The sequence below is a fragment of the Corvus cornix genome, chromosome 14 (assembly GCF_000738735.6).
Source record: "Corvus cornix cornix isolate S_Up_H32 chromosome 14, ASM73873v5, whole genome shotgun sequence".
Classification (NCBI taxonomy): Eukaryota; Metazoa; Chordata; class Aves; order Passeriformes; family Corvidae; genus Corvus; species Corvus cornix.
In genome coordinates this window covers 12,526,899-12,554,650 of record NC_046344.1, presented here as the reverse complement: position 1 = coordinate 12,554,650, position 27,752 = coordinate 12,526,899, and the positions used below count along the sequence as shown (strand labels likewise).

Genomic DNA, 27,752 nt, shown 5'->3' with positions numbered 1-27,752 from the left:
GATGCATTTTATAAGCCAGGAAGTTGAGAAAGGTAAAAATGCTCTGCTGATTTGTAGCTTCTTTGTTGTTTCTCACCCCTGGGAGAACCTGACCTTGTTTTGGAAATGTTTTTTCCTCCACATCTGTGTGCTGTTGTGTATTTTGAAGCTTTGATCACCTCTGTTATCTTTAAAGACAGTGAGGCTTGGACAGGGAGAGGAAGATATAAAACCAGAGTACATCAGATCACAGGCATTTTCTGTGCTCCACTAATACCAGAAATTTGGGCCCTTAATGTGAAGGAGTGGCTACAGATGTATCCCAAGTATGTAATCAAGTGCCATGTAGACTTTTATTCCATAGGTAATGGGCAAAACCACAGATGCACTCTGTGCTCGAAAGTTCCATTCCTAGCATTTCTCTTTCATGCAGTAGTTATCTCTGCCTTTGTATTCTTCAGATCTCTTTGAGTACAACACTGAAAGTGAAAAAAGTGGTGTTCATCTCAAGGTCACTTTGCTACTTGAGAGCAGCTGCCCTCCAAAGAGCACATAATGAATAGTTTTATTACCTTTTGGTTGGTTTTCCCTACGTGCTATAGATTGCTTCATATGCTATCAGCTCATTTCTCCTCTTCTGTTTTTTTTTTTTTCCCCTTTGAACTACTGCTTTCTACAACTGTTTTCATCATTGTTAAAAATCATTTATATAGCACCATAAATTACAGGCATTTTACAAGCACAGGGTAAGATACTGCCTTTGTCCCGAATACTTTATGGTTCAGATACATCCTTGATATCTGGTGTACTTTTTTTGCTTAACACACTGCCTGGGAATTTTAAGGTAGATTGCATTAATCTCCTGTTTTATTCCCACAATTTTTCAAGATCAAATGATGGCGAGTCACTTTATGTGATGCAGGTAACCAATCATGTGTTTGCTCCTTACCATAAATGTATGGTAAACATTCTGCTTAGGGATAATTCCAGGCACATGGTTTTGTGCACATACATTTGCATCTAAAACTGTAGGCACTGGGAAAAAAAAAAAAAATCCAGCCTTTTGATGATTTAGCTCCCCCCTTGTTCTTTTTTTCTCGACACCCTAACTGGCATTTCCCATTTTTTGGAATGAAATCTCCCAGGAATTTTCATGTGATATTGCCACAGTGCCCAAGGAAGAACCTGGCAGCATGTTCTGTAAAGATACCTCTGAAAAGGTAGTTTATTCTTTTGAGTTTTGGCTCAGTTGCTGGGCTCCCAACTCAAGGATATCTCTTACATCATTTACACTCCTGCTTCCACTAAAACACATATTTAAAATCTAATTGTATTTAGCATTTAATTTGAAATTAAGAAAAATATTTTTCTATATATTTGCCCAGATGATAATAGTACAAAATGCATTAGAAGTCTATTACTGTAATTATTTACTATTCTCTTTCATCTATAAACAGAGATTTTTTTTTTTATTATTATTTTTTTTAAACCCCAAACAAACTGCTATAAATCTAGGAGAAAAAAAAATAAATTCACTTAACAACCTAATTTTTCCTAAGCCCTTGAAATGTGCAGGTCTTGGGTTCTGGGCACCTTCCCAGTCATATGCTCAGCTGGAAATGTGGAGTCCACCATAGGATTGTGGGGTTTTTTTCAGTTATGATAATCTTGTATCCAAAGTATCAATTTTACACAGAGAGCCAGTAAAATATTTTGAATATTCATCAGTGTTAAAAATATAACAAAACTTTTCTTGACTCTTTTGTATCCAAATTTTAGGGTTTTTTTCACATGTCAGCATCAGAACAGAGCAATCATGGTTTGTTAACATTGCCATGAAGTTCCTTCTGGTTTGAAAACCAGATCCAATGGCTGCAAAAAATTACGTTCCAATATTCTATCCAGTATGTTAAAATTATGATACCTCTGTGCCAAAATTTTTTAAAAAGTAGTTTTTTTCACCATTTTCTTTGAAAATGTATTAGACGCTCCAAAATAATGCATAATGGTATTAGGTTTAGATTTAAATCTCAGAAAGACTTTTACCATTTTTAGAGAACTCTGTGGCTTATATGATACCAAATATAAAATGATGTGGAAAACATTGGCTCTTATTTAAAAAAGGTTGAAAGGAAAATAAAAAAATAATTTTTCAAATTGATTAATGAAAATATATTTCCATGTTTTATTCAGAGTAATCCAAGCTTTATTTTGAAAGCACTGGAAAACACTGACATTATTAAACAGAGAAAGAAGTTCAGTAAGCGTTCATCTGTAACCATAATACAGTTAGTGTGGCAATATAGTATAGAGGAAATTCAGTTGAAACAGATTTTTGACATTATTACAATAAATACCAAAAGCAGATTGATGTTCCTGTATGTTTTTCTGAACGAAATCCCACCCAAATGCTTGCCCTGTTCCTGCACTGTTTATTTTGCTGTGCTGCTGGCACTAAAGCATGGTATTGATGCACTTCCAGTGCTTTATATGGAGCACTCAGCCTCTCCCTGCTTAGGTTCCTGCTGCAGGCACAGGCATTGCCTTTCCTTGGCCAGGTGGAGGAAAGAATGTAAAATTCTTGGAATTGGATTGGAATTTAGAACACAGAAATTTACAAGATGTATCTCAGGCAAAGAAAACTTTAGCATGTGTTTAATTGGGTGTTAGTGCTTGTTTGGATTTCCACAGCCACAGAAGAGTTTAATTCCGAGCGGTGAGTGAACGTGGAGACTCACTCAGTGTGCAGAGAGCATCCAAGTTCAGGGCTCAGAGGAGAACAAAAAATATCACCCCTGAGAGGCCAGATGGGCTTTATGCAACCTGATGCTGCAGCCCAGAGTCTCCCTGCCTTGTAAGGAATTGCATTAACGAGCTCTGCTCATGGAGAATTCTCTCGTTTGAAGTGCAGGTCAGGATGGAAAACATGCCCTGCTGGTTACCCCTTTGCTCTGAATGTAGCGTGTCCTTAGGAGACAGTAACTAAATAGAAGCAGGGTACCCAGTGCTTAATGGTCTTTGCTTGTTTGTCATATTGGCATGTGAAATTTCATGTGAAAGAAAAAATTTTAAAAATCGAAGTATCTTTTGAAATGCTTTCATACTGTTTGCTTACAAAGATCAGTTTGCATAGATGCTGTGGTTTAGCAAGGTCTTGCTCAGTGAAAAGCAATGAGTGCTGTGATGCCTTTGATCAGCATTTTGCAATTTCCTGTGAGTGGAGCCCAGCTGAGCCTAGTGTAGTCCCAGAGAAAAGGGATATCGAGAGTGTTACCCAGCTCTGTGCTCACAGAGGCTGCTCCTGTTCCTCATCTGCGTGGTGTTTTTGACAGTAAGACCAGCACAGGTTTGCTCTGCCACTTGCTGATGCTCTTTCAGCCTCAGTCAAAGTGCCACCAGCCTTTTGTCACGGGAAGTGCTTCAGAACTGAGCAGTAACCCTGGGCTGCACCAGAACATTGCCACTGTGTTGGCGATTTGTCTCTGATGAAAGATGGAACAGTAAAGTGTGGAACAATCACTCCTTGTGATGCTACTGGAGAATTTCCCTCTCACAGTGGGAAAAGAAAAAACAAATCTCAGTTTTCACACATGCACAAAGTATTATCAGCCTGTTCTACCAGAAGAATCTGCATTTTGGTTTGTGAGAGAGGTTATATTTCCAGAATGTCACTGTTTTCAGAGCAGGGTGTAATTTGTTTTGGTTTGGGTTTTTTTTGTTTGTTTGGTTGGTTTGGTTTTTGTTTGTTTTGGTTTGGGTTTTTTGGGGTGTTTTTTCAGTGCATTTGTGCATTTGCTGTTGGAAATAGTTAACTTTACATTTTGTTGCTGGGAAAGAAGTATCCAACTGATGTGAACCAGGAACCCCCTAGGAAAATAGAAAACACATGGATTCAGAGCATCTCAGAACACCAATTAAATATTTAGTGTACAGGCTGGATCCCTCCTAATGGAGAGTGTCTGAGGTAAACACAGCATCTCTAATGTACAATCAATTTAATCACGGAAAGGACGGGCAGCTCATGAAAGGGGAGAGACAACGCAGGGAGTATTTTGATTTCAGGCAAAAGAACTGTATGAGAAGTGAAATTTTTAATTGTGAGAATGAATGGTCAGGGAATCCAGCTTGACTTTGCTGAAGGAATTTCTGATGGTACTGGAAGGCAGTGGTGGAATCTGAAGTACTCTCAGGTTGGTTTGATTATTGCCTGGTTACTGGCCTGTTGGTGGCTAGCAGCCGAACACCGACATGCTTTGTAATGCTTGAAACATGCAGGAAAAACTGCTCTGAATCTGACTTTTTGCAACAAGCTACATACTCCCAAAATTTTTTAAGACCAGGAAAAAAATTGTTCTTACTGTGGGGGTGTTGGAAGGGGTATAGTGACCCAGTTATCAAGTGCCTGCAGTGGTGGAGAAGCAGTGCAGAATCTCCTGTCCCAGGGTGTTCCTCGTGCAGTGCTGTGTGCGTTTACCTGCAGTGTTCACAGGCAGCTGCTCAACTGCAAGAACTCCTTTACAGTTGTGTTGCATTTAACTTTCTTTTAGAAACACCTCTTCTTCAGAAACAACCTTGTCCTGTTTAAAGAAATCTTAGAAATGAGCGTTTGTACTTGTAGGCTTTCAGTGTGAACGAGAGCAGAACATGGATAGCTGCACTCACACCCATTCACAGATCTGTCCTGCTCCAAGATGCCAGGAAGGCATTCCCTCTGCCAGACTCCCAGAAGGCACTCTTCATCTCATTTTGTCACCTGACGTGCCCTGGGTTCCCTCTCATAGTTTGGACTGATGGACAGAAATTTCTCGGTATTTCTGAGGCGATGTCAAAATAATTTGAGGCCACTTCTGAAAATCAGAACTATTTGGCCATGCATGTCCATGCAGCATGTTGCATGCTTTAGGAAAGCACTGATGCAGCCTTAATTACTGTCTCACTACTTATTTATCTTTAATACATAAATGCCAGGTTTCAGAAAATGTCAAAAGTTTCTGGAAAAACATAGTTTGAGACCTATTAAAGGAGAATGTTCTGTGAGTCTCATGGTAGAAGCCAAAAAAAAGAAAAAGGGTTATGGAGAAAATCTGCAGACATCAAGATGATGGAGAGGGTCCTACAAGTCACAAAATGAAAGGCAGGCAAAGATGCCCAAAGTGTTTTTGTGGTCTGGAAGGCAGCCAAAGTGGCATTGATTTATTAAAGAGCAGCCTCACGGCTTCCTTTTCTCGATGTGATGGTGCCATTAGGGCTCCTCAAACAGTCGCTGATTTCCTTGAGAATGAGGAGTAGGAGAAGATTCTGAAGACAGTTGTTATTTCCAGACTGATGCCACTGCCAGGCCATCGCTCTGTGTACCTGGCTGCAGAATTCTGTGTATATGCAGTGGGTGCACGTGAGTTATTGAACACAGACACTACTTGTGCAAGAAGTACAGCAGCAGTTCTGTAGGCTTTTATACTCTGCAGTTGTGGTGTAAAGAGCCAGCTTCAATGAGACAGCAATTGTGAGGCACTAATTGTCTCAGAAGTGCCAAACTCAGCTGTTTTGTTGATAGAGTTAACTCAGGGCTGTTCTCGTGCACTGCTAATATGCTGGGAGTGATTAGCACCTGTAGCATCAGCTTTTTGTCTATTTCTGTAGATATCTCAATCCTCTTATGTAACTTCTTTTCCCTGTTTTCTCTCTGAATAGCCAGTATTAGTTTTGTATTTTTCCATTCCAAGCATACACCTTGCCCCTGCAGTGCCTCCCTAAAATCCTGCCCCTGGATCTCCTTGTTTGTCACTTGTCCTGCCTGGAGGTGGGCAGTACCTGCCTCCACCAGGACACTGCTGCAGAGGCCTTTCTGATCCTGTGAGCAGAACCGGAGGTGCTGGGCAGCCTAATGGCGAGGCTGGTTCTGGTGCTGTTCCTGGGATTTCAGGTGGCAGAGGAGCAGATTTTTCACCTTTTTTTTATCGTGGGGCTGTTGTACAGTGGTGCTGCCGTCAGTAGTGGTGCTCTGGCAGCCTGGGAGCAGGAGAAGTGTGCTCAGCACATGCTGTGCATGTGCCAGTCCCTCACAGAATCAAAACACTGATATAACCCACCTTCAGTTACGAGGCTGTTTTCACCCTGTTAAAAAACAAGTGAGACGAGGAGACAGAGCATGAATTAGTTTTGTCAGATATATAGTCAGAAGTAGCAGCTGATAGGTTTGCTGTGATAAGTTCTGTATGATGGCTTTGCTGAAAGGTAGGCTGTTCCATGATTTACTGAACTATTATAAGTGGTAAAACTGATCCATTTGTTATCATCCAGTGCATAAAGACTTCAGGATTTAAGGAGCCTGCACTAAATAACAAAGCAATTTATATACTCATAAACTGAAAATTACAGGGAAGAAGTCCTTAAGTCATTGGTAATAGGAACCTTTTATCATATTAGTGATGATTACCAAATATTAACCCCTACTCCCCTTTTGAAAACAAAATCTTACCTTAGAATAGTTGCAATTGTTTAAAGAAATCCTAGAGACAACTTTGTATTGATTTACTGTGTAAGTGTGGCAAGTTTTATTTATTTATCTGAGTGCCATCCCTCTCCCAAGTCCCTGCATCAGCTGATGTGAGCTGATAGATGGTTCTGCCAGCAGCAGCATGTGGCTGATGTTACCTGAGGAATGGTATCAGTTGGTTCCACTACTGGATCTTCACCCAAAGCAAATTTGAGTGTAGTATCTTGAAAAGAGATTTTTTATCCTGTGTTTCAATAAACAGATAATAGTTAGCAATGGTTGGTTTCAGATTAGCCTGTTCTAAGGAGGATATAATTATGTGTCCTACTGTGAAGATGGAAATACCCTCTGCCAGGTTTTAAAAATGCATTATAAGATTGTGAGTTGTCTTAGTGTTCTCTTGAATCAAAGATTTTATGGGCAGTGGAAAGAAGATGTTGACTAAAGCTAAGCAAACATTTGCCTGGAGGTAATTTTGCTGATGACATTAGTTTCTTTTTTGTGCTCCAGAGTATCCTGAGATACTTAATTCATTCAATTTTATTCAACCAGTCTAAGTTCTCAGGGTACAGATGAGTTGAGAGCCACTTGTTACCAGTACTCAATATTTGATATCCAGCTTGCTTTGTTCAAGTGGGAATGATTACATGCTGAAACAGATTTGTTTCTTTTTGTGATCTGTATAAGCAGAGTATCTAAAGTCAAGGGGAAGATTTGCACACACACCTGGGCATTATCCAGCAGAAAATTGGAGAGCTGTACTAACATTTCAGGAAATTTAATTAAAACTCTTTTCTTGGAGCTGGTAAATTCTGATCCCACTGTCCTTGTGTTAATTCTCTGGTACTTTTCTTTCACAGACCTTATTTAAGTAAAGTCAAGTCCGTCCTCAACCCACGGTAACACCCTCCCTGATCAGACTGAAGTTGGAGTCCAGCTATGACATCTCAAAGCCAGGAGAGATTATGTGAGGTTTTCCTGTGGCTGGCAGGGTTTTCTTTGGCAGAATTATTGTCTGAGTCTGTTCTCACCAAAGAGTGAAGAAGCAGCAGCAATGCAGCACCTGCCACTGAAATTATGGATAAGGGACTGAGCTGGTACCAACTGAACAATGATCACTAATAATTTGGCTTAAATATAATCACTTAGTTACCCTGAGTCTTGTCAGGATAGAATGTTTGAGTGTTGGGAGAAATAAGCCACTGGCTTTGTTCCAGATACATCACAAATGAAGTGTTTGTACCAGACGGAGGGTCAGACCCCTCATGTTTGTCTCCCACCACCTTGCTGTGCTAAGAAAAAGGGAAGCAGAGTTTCCTGTATGCCTGGTTCTGTGGGAAGTGCTTGGCTGTGTGCATCCCATGTGTGTGTCATGGAATCTGGGGTCTGAGGAAGCTTCCATCTGCCTCCATCCTGCTTGTCCTCCCTTGGACTGCACACTGAGCACAATTCATCAAACAGCCAGGAATCCTGACTGGGCATTTTAAATTGTGCTGAGCTCTAATGACCAAATGCTTGGCTGGTTGCTCCTCAGGCTTTCCTGGGATGATATTCTGACCTCACATAATCTCTTCTGGTTTTAAGATGTCATAGCTGTACACAGCAAATGAGCACAGAAACCAATTTCTTGCATCAAAAGTGACAGGAGGGTTAAAGTAGTGGAAATTAATTGAAAATGGAAAAAAAAAAAACCCCAGAAACTGTGTGGTGAAAACACAGAGTTTATAAACCAACCAAACTGTACATAAAGTTTCACTTCAGTTGCTCTTCTGCATTTATGCTGAAATCCAAAAATCAAGAACCAGAAAAAATACAGCAAAACCCACCCCCTTAAAACTGTAGTGACTCAGGAACAGATTAAGGGCTTGTTTTGTTTCCATACTTCCTAACAATTTGCACTTTTTCATTTCATATACAGCCATGATAGATGAGGCTGCTAAGGTGTGGAAATTAAGCACAAGCACAAATATTTCTAGCCTTCTAAATGTTTAAAATTATTTTCTGTATTCTATGTAAATTATGTGAGATTTTAGCGTTGTTGCAGCTCATGTATCATGTGCATCAGTGGTAACTTTTCTTGGGGATGTTTAGGTGAAAGAAACCAGTTCATTACCAGTAACATCAATGTAATCATTACGATCACATTCCCTCTCTCCTTTATTGGGCTTTTTGGTTTTTAAGAGTTATTAAATCCCTCTGGTTTAAATTCTGAAGAATAGAGATGTTGGTTGAAAGCACAGACTCATTAAAGTCAGTAAGTTTTGTCTTTGCGGTCCATTAGTTAAATGTATGATTTTGATACCCTTCTGCATGATCATACAGCACCTAGAAAAACAAAGATCATACCAACTAGCACTGAGCTTGTTTTAATATTCTTGCAGTTCTTAGGAGGTTTATATCCCCTGCAAGAAGAGGAACTTAGTCTGCATTTTCTTGTCTTCCAATGCAGTAAGCAGAAATATCAGTGCTATTTCCAATCTTCTGTGTCATTAATAAATATGCCAAGATATGTCTATGAGTTATGGCTCTTTAATAAGGTAATGGAACTCCTAGAATCTCGAGCTTGATTTTTCAGAAATGGGAACTGTTTAGGTGCCAGTAAGAATGTGCTGATCACATATATAACTAATCTTGATTAATTATGAGTACAAAATTTATTATTTCATTTTTGCTATTACTAACTATTTTTATCTATCCTGAATCTCTCACCAATCCCTTGTGATTCTGTAGGGAAAATATATGATATTCTGATCGATTATAAAAGTTCAGGCTGTGGTACGAGCTCACACAGCAATGCTGGTTCTGAAGCTGAAAGTACCTGGAAGAGCCCCTGTGGAAGAGCCTCATGTGAGCATCTCTGGAAGCATCAGAGGAACCAGGCCATTACAGCAGCAAATAGCAAATGCCCAGATTTTTAACAGAGTTTGACTGCCTGTTTTTTAAAAGAACAGCAAGGTTCTCATTGATTTCAATAGCCTTTGACCTGAACCCAATGTCAGCTCTCTTGGACCAGCCTTTGTTAAAATGATTGTGGTCAGTACCTTCTATTTACTTTCTTCACACTGTTTGCAAATCCAGAACGTGCAAGAAGTGACCTTAGCAAACAGGGTTTGGTTTAAACTTCAGCCACAGGTGCAAAAAACAGAGTAATACACCAGTTTTCAGTCATCTTTTTATTCACATTTTTCTACCTGCACAGGACCTACAGATGAACTAACAAAGTATTGAATGATATCTGTACGAAAAATAAAACACTTCAAATGAATGTTTTTTGTACAGCAGCATGAGAAACTGTTCCTCTTGTTTGAAGGAATAAGATATGAAGAATTGACTGTGTAACCAATTTAATAATTAAGATAATTTAGAATACAGAAAGAGAAGTTGAAAGCCATGGGGGCACTATTCCCTGAAGTTTCATATGCTGCCTATTCTCCAAAACAGGGAAATTTTGATACAGAAGTGACTTATAGGCAATAGCTGCGCACAGTCTTTTATCATTTTAATAAAATCTTTAACCATTCTTTGAGAATTCTAAAGCCTCCTGTGTTCGGTTGAGGTGCAGGGATAGAAAGAACTGGTGGCTGGCAGATGTTCAGATACATTATCAGAAAATGTAGTTTCAGCCTAACCAGTATAATGTAATTCATTCTAACATGATGTTTTGGGTTTATTACAGTGCAAGTGACTACAGAACACAGTGCACTATGCAGAAGACTAAACGAGGTGAAGGTGTACAGCTTAAAGGTGACTGGGTTAGGCCTGACAGAGTGTTGAGTGTTGGTGGGTAAACTGACAGATGGTTTAAACTACTCAAAACTGGAAACAAAAGTTTTTTCTTTTCCTCTTGGAATCTACCTGTGTGAAGGAAGTGGCTTTATTTCATGAGACTGCACTAAACTTACGTCAGCGTTATTGTTGTTGCGCGTTACAGTAAAAATTATCACTTTAGGAATTGTTGTGTTAAATCTTTGTCTTTTGCCTCCCCTAAAAGAGGCAACAACACTTTACCTGGCCATAGTATTTTGCAGATCATAAATAGCTCGGTGTGTGTATGTGTTTATCTGTATAAACTTCTGTATCTCTTTATCTGTATAAACTTCTCTATTGAAATTGTAGCATAAAATGCCATATGAATTGTTTGGTTCACTTTTCTGTTAAATCTGTCAGCTCTGAACTGTCAGGGGTACAGCAGTTATTTTTACTTGGACTTCACCCTGGTGGCAGATTCCAGTTGGTTTAGTGCTATGGATTTTAGTTTGCTCCCCCCAGTCTTGTTTTTGCTATTTTGTCTCCTCGTTATGGGCTGTTTCAGCAGGTGCCTCTCCATTTTCCACCTACCTTGGTGCAGTGAGTGATTATGCAATTTAGTTAATGCATTTGAATTATTTAGGTGACATTTTACCTTATATGGTCAGGCTGAATATGTAAATAGACCAGAGTCTTTAAGTAAAAATAATGATTTTTTTTTTTTCTTTTCTTTTTTAGGAGTGTAATGTCTGTGACCAAAGATAACGAATAAATAATCAAACATAAAAATAAGGCAAAATTTCTGTTTAATCTCATTTCCATGACTATTTTTATGACTCATCATCTTAGCTATTATTCTTTATAATATATAGTTGATGCACTTAGTGGACAGACCGTGTGTATGGCTCTGCACATCAGCACCCGAAATGTGTCATGGTCAGGGTGTGGCATGCACCAGTTTGTGCGGTCAGGATTGATTTTCAAGTCCAGTAATGCAGCCTTAAAAGTAAATAAGATTTGTCTCCTGTACTTTTAAAAATTGTTGCTTACCTGAGGATGCTGTTGATCACTTTACTAAGTATATTGTGTGTTTTAATGAGATGGGTTAAGTGAGATAAAAATACTTTCTTGTAGTAAAGGATAAAAGTCCAAGTGTCAATCAAATGAACTCGAGTCCCTTGCATGCTCACTCATTTGCATAAAGTACCTTAACAAAAAAAAAAAAAGAGTGAAAGATTGCAGTTCTCTTTATTAACCTTTGTTAACTATGCAAATCACCATCCTAACTTTGATTTTAAAATATGTATTATGGTAAGGAAAAAAAAAATCCTCCCATAAATAAGTCAAATTAGCCTAAACACCTTTCCTATGGTCTGATTTACTGTTTGTATTCCCTGTTTCTCTTGTTGGCAGTTCTCTCCCGGCAGCAGGAACAGCAGCAATAACACTGTGGAGACAGTAGATGGCTGTAGAAAAGTGTGTTGAACGCTCCTGTGTGAGCGTAATAAGATTGGGAAAGGCCTTGACCTGACTGGATGCAGCTTTTATCTGAAGTACATTTAAAGAGATAAAGGAGAAGCAGGGTGCAGTACATGTTCCTTTCTTTTCTGTAGGAGCTTTGCTTTGAGTTTAAAAATTTCTCAAATGCAGGATTTGTGAACTGGGTCCTTCAGCAGGGAGAGGTAATGGCTTGAGTGCCACCGGAGTCATTCTGAGGATTCCCCTCCTCCCTCAAGATGTCTTAGAAATCCTCCTATAAATTCTTACGGAGGGGGTGTCTGTAGATCCCATAATAATAATAATCAGGAAGTGGTATATTCCCATTTATTTATTTATTATTACTACTTTTTTTTTTTTTCTCCACCTCCCCCCCCCCCCCCCCCCCCCCCCCTCCAGTGTAGTTGGCTGCCTTTAGTGCACGGACCTGCTCATTAAATAGATACACCAAGAACTGTTACCTAAGCAAGCTTGACAGTAAAGAAAGGACAGACTGAGTTAGGGAGGAAAAGGGAAGAAAAAAGACAGCCTGAAGCAAGTCACTTCACACGCAGAAAGAGCCACTGAACGAATGCTATTCTCATAAACAAACTAAAAAAAATACCTTGTATAAGAAGAGAACTGTGAGGACTTGACAGAAAAAGGCAAGATTTTCTACCCACTGTTTTCAGTTTTCCTTCCAGACATACTTGGTGAAGTAAGGAGACTTCTGTTTGCTGACAGAGCCCTTGATTTCTTTCAAGATGATGATGTATTTGTGGGTAGGTAGTGTCTCTCTCCATGTCAATCTTTTGTTAATAAATTGACTTTGGGACTGTGGATTTTAGCCTGTAGTTGCAGCTTGTTTTGTGCTGTGTAAGGTGTGTGTGCTGCAGGGTAGCGTGGCTGGGGTGCAGAACATGTGCTTGCATTTCCAGGCAGGGTTTAAACAAACCGGTTCATTAACGTGAAGCTGAAATTTATTTTCAAGGTTTGCAGGATGTGGCAGAGTGCACTGCTTTCTTTTCATTGCCTTAGAACATATTGCAATTGTGTAAGATCCACTCTGTGGTTCAGTTACAAAGCGAATGCTGCATCACTTGTGGCTGCTCAGAATTTGCTTTCTTTGTAAGAAATGAAACAATCTTAATGTGATTAAAACTTCTAATGTGTGTTACTTAACCCACTTGCTTTTATACTAATTGTCACAGTCTGTCTTGGCTTTTGAAGTTTCTGGCAATTGACAACTGCAGGTAAAGAAATAGATATTATGTTCCTATTTCTGTGATTTTATATTCAGCATTGTTCTGATTCCTTGCAGCAAAATCTGCTCACCTTAAAAATAATGTTGTGTTGTGGCATGTATGTTTTGAATTAGTAAAGCTATTAACCTGTGAATTCATCCAGGTTTTGATACAGAACGTTTTTTTTTTCTTAGCAAAAAAACCCACAAAAAGATCAGTGAACAAATCTGCATACTTAAAAGCTTTTCTGTGTTCCTCTTCAAAGCCTGTGTATCTTCTGGGAAAATACTTTAAACTAATCTCATTTGACAATCTGTTTATTTATTTATTTAATTTAAATGTATGTAAAAATAGGCGTGCAGCTAATCTGGGCCACCTCTGCAAAACAGGCTGCAGAGGGGCAACACTGAAGTCCTAGAGGTATTATCAGCAATCACTCCTCTTTGTAAATCACGCGTGGTTCATGCTGTAAATCTCCCTTTATGCTTTCTTCTCATTGCTGCTGGCCCTCCACTATATCTTAGTAACTTTGGTCATCCATGCAAAAGGCACTGTATGTAGACTTTTAAGTTTCTCATTGCAGTACTCTGACCTGTGCCATGGTTTTGGGAGCTCACCAATTGCTGAGCCCTTATGATTTTGTTTTTTTTCTTTTTTTCTGGGTTCTGTAGTACAAGTCCCTAGAATTTTCACCAATGTGTCTGTGCGTTTAACAGCAACCCCAACTGCTGCTTGTTTTTAACCCTTACCACGGTTCTGTATTGAAGCTGCTGGTGCAAGGATTAATTTAGTTCTGGTTTTAGATTTATAAATCAGATCCCTCAGTTGCAGCAGTCTGTCTTTCATTCAGTTTGTGTTGTGGTGTTATAGCTGCCATCACCCAAAGGAGATGCACAGTAAATATTTGAGGATAAACCCTTTCTAATATGCACACTAGGGTGAAAGGACATGCATTGTTTGGTATACTCTGCTTCTCTGTGGCACAGGATCAGAAGGTTTAAAAGCCAGGGAACTTCTCCTTCCCCAAGCCTAGGAATCTTTGTTAATTTGAAATTTAGTGAAATACATTTTCTTGCAGGTAACTATGCAGTTTTCTATCACTTTTAGTGTGTTGTATTTTATATTATTGGTGAACTTTCCTAGTTATTCATTTTAGAGATATATATATAAATGCTTTAAGCAAAACAACCACAGTAATAAGCAGTTTCTGATGGTACCACTTCCTGGTTTCAAAGCTTCTAGTAATTAATATAACAGTTCTAGTAATTAATATTTTACATTTAAAAGTGTGTTCATTCCATTTTTATTTTGTCCTTTTTACTTACATTTTAAGAGGTATGTTTTGTTCTGGTTTTCTGATTTGCAGAATTCTTTAAACAGCCTGCCTCTCTTTTGGCACTCCTACACCTGGGTATTAAGCATTCTTACCATTTGCAACTGAACTTTGCTAGTCTAAATTTTTTGTATAAGGTCTCAAGATTAGTCGGAAGAAGCAGAGAGAATGAACTTTCTTTTTATATGAATTGTAGCAGAACATTATTAGTTTGTGGTTTTTTTATGGAAATAGAGGAATTGTACTCATAGATTTTTTTTTTTTTGGAAATGTTGCGATTTTTAAAGTCTGTACATTAACTAGGCATGTAGAGGTACCTAAGATGCAGCATATGTAAAGAGATGCAGTAGGTAAACAAGAGACTTTTAATATATGTAGGTGCAAGGTATAAACTCACAGCAGCACTTGAAATGCTTTCTCCTGGCATCACATCAATATTTTATATAATTATAAAAAGCTTCTCAGCAATACTATTAAAATTTAAAGTAGCCAGCTTGTGTGAAAATGTAGTCTTCCCCTTTTTAAAGGGCTTAAAATTAATTTGCTACATTGACTGAGAATTTTTCAGATTATTCACTCGTTTATGTGGCAGTGCTTACCTGTTATTTCATTTCACGTATAATGTAGAAACATTTTGCAATATTTACAAAGAAAAAGAACATTTTGATTTCTTCCCATTTTTTAATGTCTTACTAAGCAGTATCCTGGAACAGTTTGATGTCTTTTTTTTAGGTCTACTGATGACAGTGATATCAAGTTCCTTTTATTGCAAGCAGACTGCACTGAACGTGTTTAGCTAACTAAAAACATTGTGCAGGAATGCAGAGCACAGACCCTAATTCAGTCTCTTGAATGGAACAGTCTTGATTAGTTGCTGTTTTTTAAATACTTATTTCAAAATTTCAAAAAGTAGAGAAAGTTTTTAGTACTGTTAACCCTGCCAAGGGAAATCCATAATTGTTGACAACCTAAGCGATTAAATGTTGTTTATAGTTATACTTTCCTCCTTCCCTGGATAAAGGAGATCTTTTTTGGTCTGGTACTTTATGTGCAGACACCTGTGCTGTAGGAATCAGAGTTCATCAATGTCAGAGTTCACACTGACCAAGAAACTTTGAAGTCTTTCAGGCATTACTGATTTAGGAACCAGTGAAGTCAAAAGGGCCTGTATTCTTTCTGAGGGGTGCAGACCCTTTTACGTGTGCTGCTGCTGCAGTTTAATCCCCCTTTCTCCCCAAAGTAAGATTATTGCAGTGACTCAGGGTGTTCTGGATCACTGCAGATTATCATTCACCTTTCCTGTGTAACGCACCTCCCCAAAGGTGATGTGGTTTTTCTCAGAATGTAACAAATACATGTTTGGGGTTTTTTTTCTAGTTACAGCGCTCTAAAGTTGCTGCCTTGTGCTTAGCTTGGCTAAAGCAGTGTAACTATTGGTGAGGGAAAATGAGAGTTGATGGCTGAAAGCTGAGACTGCTCCCAATCTTTCATAGAGTCCCCAGTCTCCCAAACCCCCTCTTTCTGTGCAGTATTCCTCCTCCTCTTTTTCATATTTTGAAAAATAAGCATAGTTTGTCCATGAGAGCACAAACAGCTGCCTGATTCCCCAGCAAACAGTTCCATGGTGGTTGTTTTCCATCTGGTTGTTCAGAATGGACTATTCTGAGGTCTCCCTGACCTCATGTTCAACTTTCATATTCCGAGTTAGAAGTCAAGGGTTTAAAGTTACTTCGTGTCGTGAAGAAGTCAAATGTAATTAAATGTTGTCCTGAGAAAAACTGGAACAAAATCATTGGCAAATACATTTTTAAAATGCAAATTATTAGTTTTCCATGTTTTGTTGTATGCTACAAAAATGCTGGACTAAAATTACCTTAATGTACCATAATACAGTTTGATAAATTTTATAAACATCTAATTAATGTCTGCTTAGTCAGAGGTGTGCTTCATTCCTGTCAGTCTGCTGTTCTTTTTAATAATAAGGAATGAGTTGTCAGAAATTTTGTGTATATTTAGCAGAGATTTTTTTCAGTAGCAGCTTCAGAATGATACTTGATCAAACAAGGCAGAAAAACATGTCAGCAAATGAAGTTTGTTTTTTTTTTCCCAAAACCAGAGTAGGCAGATACAAAGAAACAAATTTAAAAAAATGCGTATGCAATAGCAACAAGGTAACTTCTTCTGGCAATAAGATACTGTTTTGACAACTCTGTACAATGAAGCTTTTGGGTCCAATATAGTGAATTGTTCTTGTCTGAATTAGCAAAATGTTCCTTAGATGAACATCTGGGAAGAAGTCTGGAGGAAAAGGAAGTAACAGACTCTAGCAAAATTTAATCTGGCTATTTAGGAATTTAAACTCTTTATGGTTGCATTTCTGGTCTTTCTCCTATTTAGAGACATCCTAATACACACAGGAATCTGTGTCAGCTCACATATTCAAAAGCAGATGGCATTTTATTCAGCTGACCAAAGTCTGCATGTATTTATGCACTCCCAAATGTATGCAGGCACAGAGTGTGCCTTTCTCCTGGCTTAGAGAAGGGTGTCATTTCAAGCCTAACTTGTGCTCCTTGTGTACTCAGTGCTGCAGGACACCTTTGTAAGGTCTTTTTTTTTCTAAAGGAAATGAGAACCGTAAACAGATGTGAAGATGACTGAAATGATAAAGGAACAAAGCCTTATGATTTTTTAAATTGGAGTAAGGAGAAAATACAATGCTCATAATTTTTTTAAATGAACTTTACTTACTGTGTATTTTGCAGCATTGTCATTGTGTGCATTAAGCAAAGAATTGCTGCCTTAAATGAGGACTTTCCAAAACCACCCTAGACTAAGACAAAATGCACAACTGACTGTGCTTCAAGAGCTACAGACAGTGAAATCCAGCATGAACTAATCTGAAAGAATGAATGACTATGTTGGAAACATTGTCAGTGGAACAGTTCTGCAGTATAGATTTTATTGCATAGAATTATTGGGTAATCAAAGTATTTAGATCCTTTTAGTTAAGAAAAATCAAACATGTCTGCTGAAAAGCTGCAGGTATCTTCAGAGTCTAAGTGATCCTCATTCTGCTTTCCACTGAGACCTTGAATAAAACATGTGGCTTTATTCTCTGTATCTGACTGCCTGACTGCTGATGTTGAATAAATATGTGCCTTTTATTATTAACACAGAAAAATACAAAATGATTTCATAATAGAGTATGCTGATGTGAATAGTAAGGATCTTCAAGGGTATCTGACTCAATAAACTTGAATGATGAAGTATTGCAATTTATAAATCTACAATCTTGATGGCTAAAATGAAAGGGCTGACTGAATGAAAACAGGATTACAATTAGTTATGGTAGAATCTAAGATAACTCTCAGTAGGCTGCGTTTATGTATCTATTGGAACACACACATAAGTTGGCTTAAAAATCATATGTCTAATAATTCATGTGTGATGACAGAAGCTAAAAGTCACACTAGTATGCAAAGCATGAAGACATTCAGCAAAATCACCTTTTTTAGTGTGAAAAGAGAAATGAAACAGAAGAGAAAAGTGATTTCAGTTCAGAACATTTGACTTTGGTCATCCAGCACATTCGGTTCTTGAAGGGTTTTCTTGACCTGTTACAGTGTTTTGTAGAACCCCATTCTGTTATTTATGGAGGGTAAGAATGGGACGAGAACAAATCAGGATGATGCTCTGTTATGTCCAGCACTGCAGATAGGCAAGCGAGGCAGCTTTGGTTTATAAAAGCAATGTACATTCCTTTAGACACAAACACGTGTAAGTGTTTGATGAAACTGAGTTTAAGCAGGATTAAACTGAGTTTGTGTCAAGAATATATATATATATTGTTATCATTATTATTACTAATTCTTGCTGCAGAATCAGTGCATTTTTTGTAAAGCAGCATGACAGACTTGCTCTGCCCTCTTCTGAAGTTGCATTATATACTCTGTATACTTTAATTACCTAATCTGTTCTCTCCCCTTACTTTAGCAAGGAGTCACACTTGTCCAATTAACCTTATCTTTGTCGTGTCCCTCTTAATAGCATTGGTTTCCATCAGAGCTTTGAATGAACTGCGTGGGTGTCTTTATCAGTCCAGGGATGTTTGTGTGAGGAAAGAATTGAACAAAGACTGCATGAAATGTGTCTGGGTGAGCAGGTTAGAGTCCTCCTATTGTCCCACTATTATTATCCCTTAGTGGAAATCCTTCCTGAACACCACTTCTGTGACAATCTGGTGGGTTTAAGCTGCTACATCTACAGCTGTAGAACCGGAGCTACTGTTGGAATGGTCTTAGTTGGGGAGACAGAGGAATGAGCAAGTCCTGAATATTCTTCTGGGCAGTTGAGAAACCTTGTTTGTATCTTGAGTTTAATTTCTTGATATGTTCCCTTTGGATATTCATTCCAGTGAAGTGTGCCTGTTGGAGAAGCTGTCATAGTCCCTAAGCCAAGATTTTGCTTATCTTTTCACTTTAATGTGCAAGTACCACTAGGCTGGATTTACCTTTTATAACTAGTTTGACTGTCTCACAGTTTAATCAACAAAAGGGGACGTTTACCAATCAAAGGCAAGGTATCTGTTCCCGTCTTCTTTTGATGTCTTTCCATATGGCTTCCTTTTTCTCTTCTGCTCCTGGATTGATATCCTTCCCTTGCCAAACAGATGAATGTGTGTTTGGATCCTTGTCATAACCTAGAATGGAAATCCACCTGTTCTGACTGCAACTGAAAGCTGAAGTCCGACATTTCTGCAGAAATGGCTGCTTTTCACAGAGGCTTCTAACACACTAGGTAAATTTTTCCCCATCAGGATGGCAGTTGTGTCATGGGTTGGACCCATCTAGCAGCCAAATTCCCTCTCAATCTCTGCCTCAGTGGGACAGGGAGGGAGGAGGGGTGGGAAGAGCTGGAGTGAGAAAGCTCCTGAAACAGCAGAAAAACAGGGAGATCCTTATCCCTGTCACAGACACACGGACTCGCCTTGGAAGAAATGACATTATTTATTGCCAATTATAATTTCTGCCAATTAATTTTGGCAATTTAATTTCTGATTCAGGTCGTGGAAAACAAAACCAAGAACCCTTTTTGTTATCACCACCAGTTAAACTCCCTTTCTTCAGTGAGGCAGTGAGTGATGTGGAGGGATTGCAGTCAGGACACAGGAGTTTCTCTCTTCAGCTCCTTCTCGCTCTTGCTGTGCTCCCAGTGTGATCCTCTATGGGCACAACACAGATTTAAGTCAGCCAAACACGTCTGACTGAGGCTGTTTATTGGCATTTCAAGTTTTCTTCAGAGATTGTTGTTTGTAGAGTTTTGTACATTTAATCTTCTGCGATTTATATATGAGATACAGGGACTCCTTTTACAGAGGAGAAGCTGATGTATGTTTGGATTTTACTTTCAGTGAGCTTCTCCTCACATATAATTACAGGAATTCAAGGAAGGATAAAATGTGACAATGTATTTGTGAATTGCGAGATTTAACAGAGACCGAAGTAGATCTTATTATTGATGTGCTTCCTGCTTCATTAAATTCCCCTTAAGGTTTGCAGCATGGATATGGATCATTTGCAATAATAATTATGCAGTGATCGATTGATTGTGTCTGACATTGTACTTGTCACCTTGAAATGCAAAAACCATTTATTTTCGAGTGTGTGCACGTTTCTCTCTAGCGTTCGACACCAGCATGCACTGCTTTGTGGTAGAGAGGGATGCATTTCATAAAGTTGGGAACTTCATATTAACCTTTACCTAAAATGCACTGCCACTGGTCGTTTTACAGAAATGAAAATTGCCCAACCAGCAATGGTTTTAGATTAGAAAACACAGTCTTAAGTTTGGAAGGATTGTTCAAACTGGAATGTTTGTATTTCACTTGATTCCTGCCTGTGTGTTACAAGCATGGGACTTTCAATAGGTCTGTGATGAGCTAGCATGCAACGAGCACACTTGATAAAACTGAGATCTCTGCTTTTGGAACTGGTGTGTGTTCTTGGAAAGTCTGCTTCACTGAGACTCTGATTCAGGGCAGTATTAATTGGAAAATCAGCAAGAAATGCTTCAACTTCAGTCATTCTTTGAGTTTAATACTGTACATTTTGTGTTTTGAGTGGTGTAATCATCGTGACCATGCAATCCTCCTTTTATTAAGAATTTTTGTAGTAATGAATGAAACTTTGTCCTTTGGGCTTTCAGAATTTTGTTTCTATTGAAATTCCAGTGAAGCAGCTGGTTGGTGGCTGCAGTTAAAGTGGAGCTGATCTGTGCTTTCCCAACTAACGTTGAAGCAACAGCCAAGAGAAACGTTGCATTTCTAGATATTCCACTTGGAGCTTTTGCAGAACATCCGTTGTTATGGAGTAGGAAGTGAAGACCAAAACTATGTTTGTTGAGATGTGATTTGATTAAAAAGTGACTTTTTCAAAGCTAAAAGCTAGCTTGAGATTACATCAAACCAAATATATATAATTACTTTTATTTGAGATTTAAACTTTTGTTCAGTCAGAGGGCTAGTTTATTTGAGCTTTGGTTTGTTTTAATCAGGATTTTTAAAACAAATGTATAAGTTCTTTTATTAAAAAATAAAATTCAAAATTGTCAACATTCTTTAGGATGAAATGTTGTGCAGATGGTTTTTTTCCCCCCCCAAGGGTGAACATAGATGAGCATATACATTGGAATATGGAAGTGTTTAATTTATTGATTCTCATACAACCAATTTGAAGAGTAACTGCAGTGTTAATATTAAGGTGACAACATTGATTGTACTGCTGATTTAAAAATTAGCAACCCTAGTTTTTACCACAGTATGGATATTGAATAGAGCTTACAAAACTGCTTTAAAACTGCGATATAAGAAAAATAATTCTTTTTTTTTAAGCAGTTATTTTTTATTCCACACCATGTGTTGGATAACTGAAACACCTAACCTGAGGAAAAGACTGTTACTGATTGTGCCTGCTGTTTTCAACAATTGTACTTTTTTAGCTCGTGAGTTTTTCAGAAAATATCCCAAGTCAGTGCTATTAATATGTAATTTTTTACTTACTTCCCATGTTCTTTCTCCAGTTGAAGTGGTGAGAAAACTGAGGGAACTTTGTTTTGTGAGGGAACACTCGCAGTGGCTATGATTGTTTGTCCACTTGTGCCTTCACACTCCAGTCTTGTCTGGGAAATGCAACATCCCAGTAACAACAGGAGCAGTGGAGGAAGAAGGAGAAAACAAGAGATGTCACTGAAAGGGAATGAAAATGAAGGAGAGAGAGGTCAAGGGGCTGAAATGAAAGGAGAATATTTAAGATCAGAACAGTCACTGTCCTTTTCAGTTAAATGTGAAGAAATCGTGTCCTCTTGCCATCACTAAGGTTCTACTTCTAAAGCAACCTGCAGGGTGAACTTATTTTTTGTCTTCGTGTGTTTCAAACCCTATTTGCTGCACAGAATCTGGAGTAACTTGGTAATGCTGTTAATAATAATGTCTTTGCGATGCTTTGGTTGTAGATGTAGATGGCACCACCCTCTTAGACAAGGAAAATTAATTCCAACAGAGATCATTTGTAGAAAAAAACCACCTTTATTTTGGGGGGGTCATTTTGGCTGAAAGTCAATTAAAAACTTGCTTTAGAAAAGGGTCTGTTTTACTCTCCTGGTGGGATTTGGCTACATTTCTTTGAATTGGATGGCTTAAGAGTCACAATATTTTGGTTGGTTTTTTGTTTTTTTTTTTTGGTTTTTTTTTTTTGTTTTGTTTTGTTTTTGTTTTTTTTTTTTTTTGGTGCGTGTCTGGCAACATGTTTGACTCTATGGATAGCAACAGAATAATACTAATAGGGTGGAAATTTTCGAATTGTGTATTGGATAATTCCTCATGAGAAGTAGGACAAGTAGAAGAGGTTGCTCTCAAGTAAGGGAAGAAAGCTGATCTAATACAATGACAAAATTACAAATGCTATAGGAAAAATATGCTGGAGACAAATGATGAATGTGGAATTAAGTCTTGTAAAGACTAGGAAGGTAATTTGATAATACATACAGGCCTAGCTGAGGTGGCATAAAACATCTCATTGTACAACTCACGTGTGAGAAATCCTGTGGTGTGATGCAGTGATGTGTTACTGGCACTTGTAAAAGTTCCTCATGCACTTCTGTTTCTTACTATTCATTATTAATGTGTGTGTTAAACATTTACTCTCTCATTTCAGAAGGTTATCATATGCTATTAATGTAAAACTACACAGTGAAACCAAAGATAACAATCTTGTTTTAAGTTAATATATGGATGTTCACAGCCAGTGAACAAATTCTTAATTTAAATTGGTTTATAAAAAGCAATTATAAACAGACAAGTCAAATTTATCTCTTTGCTATAAAAACCATGCACAAGTGAGCCACGTGTTCAATTGGAATCTTTCCTGCTGAAAAGCAAGCCTGTTCATGTCTTATTCTGTTGGACATGGAGAAATTAATATTTACTCCTGTTTTGCAGCAGTGTTTTACACACTGGAGAATTTCTTTCTTTTCTGTGATACTACTGAAGTAATATGGTTCAGTCATCTTTTAATTGAAGTTACTCCAATTTACTTTAGAGATATGTCTTATCAGGGAACAAATTTAATAATGTTATCACAGTCAAATAAGCCAAATATGACCAAGCTGCTCTTCAACAGAATAGTCTCAAACAGTAAAATTTATTGCATTTTTATTTGGGCAACTATAGCAATTTCAGTTATTTTGCTTAATAGTTTATCACTGAGTTATGACTGTGTATTGGAAAAAATCCTGGGTGGAATAGCCAAGAATAGCCAAGGAGTTTTAGGATAGACCTGAGAATGATTTCTCAGTGTCACATCATCACAGCACAGTACCCCTTACTCGCTGTTTTCACCCCTGATCATTTACTGGGAATTGCTGATTTTTGAAATCACATGTGTGACCCTAAAGAACCCAAATGTGTTGAGCAAGAGGTACTTGCATGGCATGAGAGCTGATTCCTGGATACCCCGTTTAGAAATCACACTGGAGAAGTTTACTGTTGATTTCTTTAAATCTCCCTCATCTCTATTCAGGAAGAATTTCAGATTAAAAGCTTAAATCTCTATACTGGGTCTGGCTGTGATGGAGTTTATTGTCTTCCCAGCAGCCATGTGGTGCTGTGTTTAGGTTTGAGGCAGGAACAGAGTTCATACCAACCCCTATTTTGGCTGCTGCTGAGCAGTGCAGGCACAGCATCAAGGGTTCCTCTTTTTCCCACCGTGATTCCTACAGTGGGTGGCTGCTGGGGATGGCAAGAGGCTGGGAGGGGACACAAGCTGGGCACATCCAACCTGAGCTGATCAAAGGTGTGTTAATGCTCATCAATAAGAGTGGACTTAACCTGTGTTCACTTGCCTAACCTGGCCCTTTCCCACCAAGGGAAATCCTGATCCTTGCTGCACGCTTCCCCTGCTTCTCAGCCAGCAAATCAATACTTCCACCCTTCTTGGAGTCATTTTCCTCTCAGACTTTGAGATTCTGCTGGGTGATTACTCCCATCCTTTGCAGTTTCTCTGAGTCATCCCCAGTGCTTTGAGCTCAACATGATGATTCCATTATTTTGGTATTCATATACAGTTTTTTGTCAGGATGCCAAACTACTCTTTGAGAAGCTCAGGTCACAAACAGGGAAAAATATTTTCAAATTGGTTATATCCTTGATGACTCTAAATGAAATGTAATTTGATATAATTCAGGGTTGGAATTAAAGCATGTAAACTTTGTGGAATGTTTTTTTATGTTTTAAAGAACTCTTGCAAGCAACAGAGACTGCTCTGCCAAGATTCAAAATGCAAAGTGCTTAAAATGGATGGTACTCACCCATGTGGATAAGGAAGTTCTTTGTAATAATATATTTCTCCCTTGTAGATTGCAACATGGTTTAGAATAATGATTTTTATATTCAATAATACATCCAGATTCAGTTGTAATTCTTAAGTTACATGTAGTACTCCAGGAAAATAAATATTTCATTACCAAGTGTCAGACTTATGGGCTAATTAACATTTCAGGAATGAAAGAAGTAGTGTCATTAGCTCTACTCATAGAACTAACTATGAAGGGTGTTGTTCCTCACTACTCCTGTGGAATTTCTGCAATGGAACTGAATAGACAGAATTATTAACAATTAAATTTTGGTGTTGAATGAGAGGAGTCCAATTTATGATGAGATTGCAGAAGACAGAGAAACTTCCATAAAGCCAGTTCAGGGACCCACGTGCTCCAAGAAGTCAGTGGTGAATATGTGGGAAGTCTCTGAATGCCAAGAGCATTTTTCAGTCCAATTAGCAAAATAATACCTGATCTCTTTCGGTGACAAGGAGGAACTCTGGCAGTGTATGAGACTGAGATGTTTAAGTGTCAGCTTATGTTAAATGCTTTATCTTTTGAGGAAAGGGTTTGCAACTAAAGCACCTGGGGTCTAACTCCAAAAGGGCAATACTCCCAAGTTTAAATATTTAATGCTTGTTTTTCAGCATTCATCTGTTTGCTTATTTGTTTTCTTGCAGCTAACTAGTGTTGCAGGAATTGTCTAGGAAGGCTTGAGGGGAAGATACATGGAGGAAAAAGCAGACATAAAATTCAGGGCTTGAAGTAGGCTTTCCAGTAGAAAGTTGGCTTTCCAACTCCACAGTAAAGTTCAAGGTAGCAATAATTTTGTCCTGCTGTCTCCTGTGAGACAGGTGTAGAAGCCTTGTGACAATATAAAGCACAGTGCTAAACTGTTTAATGATTGATTTGGACAGTTTAGTACCCAACAGGGTTGTTAGGGCAAAATTCGCCTCTGCAGTGAAATACCCAAAGTAAAAGACTGAAGACTGTCAGGCTCTTCCCAGTGAACTGAGGTGTGTGATTCAGCCTGGAAAGGTTTAAACAGGAGGGGAATTCCATCCTTTCATTTGGAGACTTTCTGTCATTCACAACATTTGGAATGTTGTGCAAATCTGTCAATGGCATTTTCTTTCTGTCTTCCCAACTGGGGCATATTGCACATTGAAGACAGAGATTTTCAGAGAGAAAATTGTAGGAATTTTCCCTGGAGTTTTTGCATTAGGGTGGATAGTTCTGTCCAGAGATCTACTGTGAGCAATTTTTAATGGCAATCTTTGCACTTTCATAGTTGCACAATTAGGCCACAGACCTGTCAGTATGTGAAGTCATTTATAAAAGGTAGGAAACTGGCATTTTGTATAATAACAGGTATCAGTGGAGAATTTTTTTAATCAGAGCCTTGTGGCTTCAGCTTTTACCACAGAGTATCATTTGGGTTATTTCAAGCAAGCAAAATATTGGATATTTCTTCTCAGTTTGTTACAGAATAATTTGTTTTCCATTGACAAAAAAATATAGAATCTTTATTTCCATTGCTGTAAGCAATCGTTAATATTAGGGACAAGTATTGGATTATTCTGGATCCATCAATTCTTCCAGGTGTACATTACAACAGGCATATTTCAGAAAGAACTAGGTTTCAAATAGTATCTACAAGCTCAGAAATCTACTAGCTTTGAATATTTCAGACTGGAGGGAAAAGAATGATCCGGGCAAAAAAAGGAGCACAAAACGAAACTTTATCTGAGCTTTAAGGCTTTGTGTTTGACTACAATAAAAAGTACCTGAAATGCTAATCACTGATCATTCTAAAGGGTTAAAGTATTTGCAGCCTAAACCTGCATTATACAAAGTAATTTATTAATTTACATGTATTTGTATGTGATAGCAGGTCGTTGAGGCATGTTTCTCTGATCTACAGTGCATAATAAGCGTATGAAATATCTGTTCCACAGTGTCTTTGGACTTCACAGGAACAGTCACATTTTGAAATACCGTGGCTAATCTAAAACTATCCAGCTAAAACTATCCAGCTGAACAGAAAAACAAAACCAGTCCCAAATATGAATAAATGATTTGCTACTTAATATGTCAGTGTTTTTTGTCAGGTTGATAACATTAGGCTCGGCTGCATTCAATTCTAAACCCTGCAATATTTGAAGCCTGATATTGTGCCTCGCTAAATTTAATACATGGACCTCAGTAATAGAGGAAATCACTTTAGCACTTGGCAGTTTGTAATGCTGTATAAAATTGACTGCCCTGCAAACACAATAGCGATAATAAAAATTGTGGTCAGTAGGGGGGTGTAATGCATTTTCCAGCTTCAGCAAAGGTCCAGAGGAGATTTATTGAGATTTTGCTGTTTGGGTGAGGATCAATAGAGCTTCGTTAATAATTCGTTGTAAGGGCACCCTTCAGGGATCTGACATTTTACTTTAAAACTTTGGTAATTTTGAAAGCATGCCTGGTGATAACAATGTCAAGTCCCTGTGTTTTGTGGGCATGGATTTTTGCATTCACTTTGTGGGAGCATTTACTTTCACAGCAATTACATTTGAAATCATTCAATATATGAAGCAGTCCAGTATTGATAACAAGATTCCACTTGTTCTAATGCAACTCTTAAGAAAGAATCCCAAACACATTCTCAAGTCCTCCATTTTGTCTGTTGTTTTCCTCTCTAAGCAGAGAACATTTAAACATCTCTCTGTAGTTTTGTAGTGGTGTATAAGTTTCATGAATGCTCTGAAACTACACTCTTATTTTCATGACTGTGGAATTAGGTTTCATATGAAACTTATCCCTTTCCCTTCCTGTTGCTGGTAGCACTTTGCATAACAACTATTAGTTTGACTTTGATATCTGTACTTCCTTTATGTTTTCCTAAAAGAAACTTCACTTCCTGTGCTAAGCAAGCCTTCCTTTTCGGCCAGCAACTTTTGATGGACACTGCTGTTTGTAAGGAAACAAAAATTTGTCAGGACTTGCAGTTGGAACGCAGGGAAAAGGTACAGCAGAAGGATTTATTTTCAATGAGCATGCACAAAGTAAGATTTATGGCTTGTGCAGCGCCGATGACGTTCCTTACACAGTTGCTGAGCTACAGCAAATTAAAGGGATCCGTGAATACTGAGGGGTGTGTTTTTGTAATGAGGGAAAAGAGACAGAAACAATAAGAAGATAATTAAGGTAACAACTTGTGAAAAATTAAAGTGTTTCTGTCTTTCATTTTTGAATCTCTGAGCATAAACTTTGTAGTTGTTAATTTAATTGCTGATGTTCTCTGTATCCCTGAAGAATATTAAGGATTAATCATCTGGTTCATTCCAACAAGAGATAAGGCCTAAGTGAATTGAAATTTTACCAATTTAACCCTCTCTCCCTCCTAATATGACATGATTAACATTCTTCAATTAACAACATATAATTATTCTAAAGGCCTCATTGCACTTACTCCATTTTTCAGTTTCAGGTTGCCCTTTGCAGGTATTTCAAAACTGAATAAAAGGCAGGCTCTATTTTTGTTCTGTATTATCAGTCACTTAAGTTCAGCCAAATTACAAGAATTGAGGTTTTTAACTTTTACTTCTTTTGCTCC

At 38.1% G+C, this 27,752-nt stretch overlaps 1 protein-coding gene across 24 annotated transcripts in view; it reads left to right on the top strand.

The window, feature by feature from the left end:
* Positions 1–27,752, top strand: part of RBFOX1 (RNA binding fox-1 homolog 1) — a 1,114,622-nt gene that overhangs the window by 756,522 nt on the left and 330,348 nt on the right. Inside the window, exon 1 of one of the 24 annotated variants that reach the window (XM_010392186.3) lies at positions 12,215–12,480. The exons of the other annotated variants lie outside the window; for them this stretch is intronic. Within the exon in view, the coding sequence (XP_010390488.1) occupies positions 12,463–12,480 (18 nt within the window). The 5' untranslated portion in view covers positions 12,215–12,462. Of the gene's footprint in view, positions 1–12,214; positions 12,481–27,752 lie in introns of those variants that run through there. 24 annotated transcript variants of the gene reach the window in all.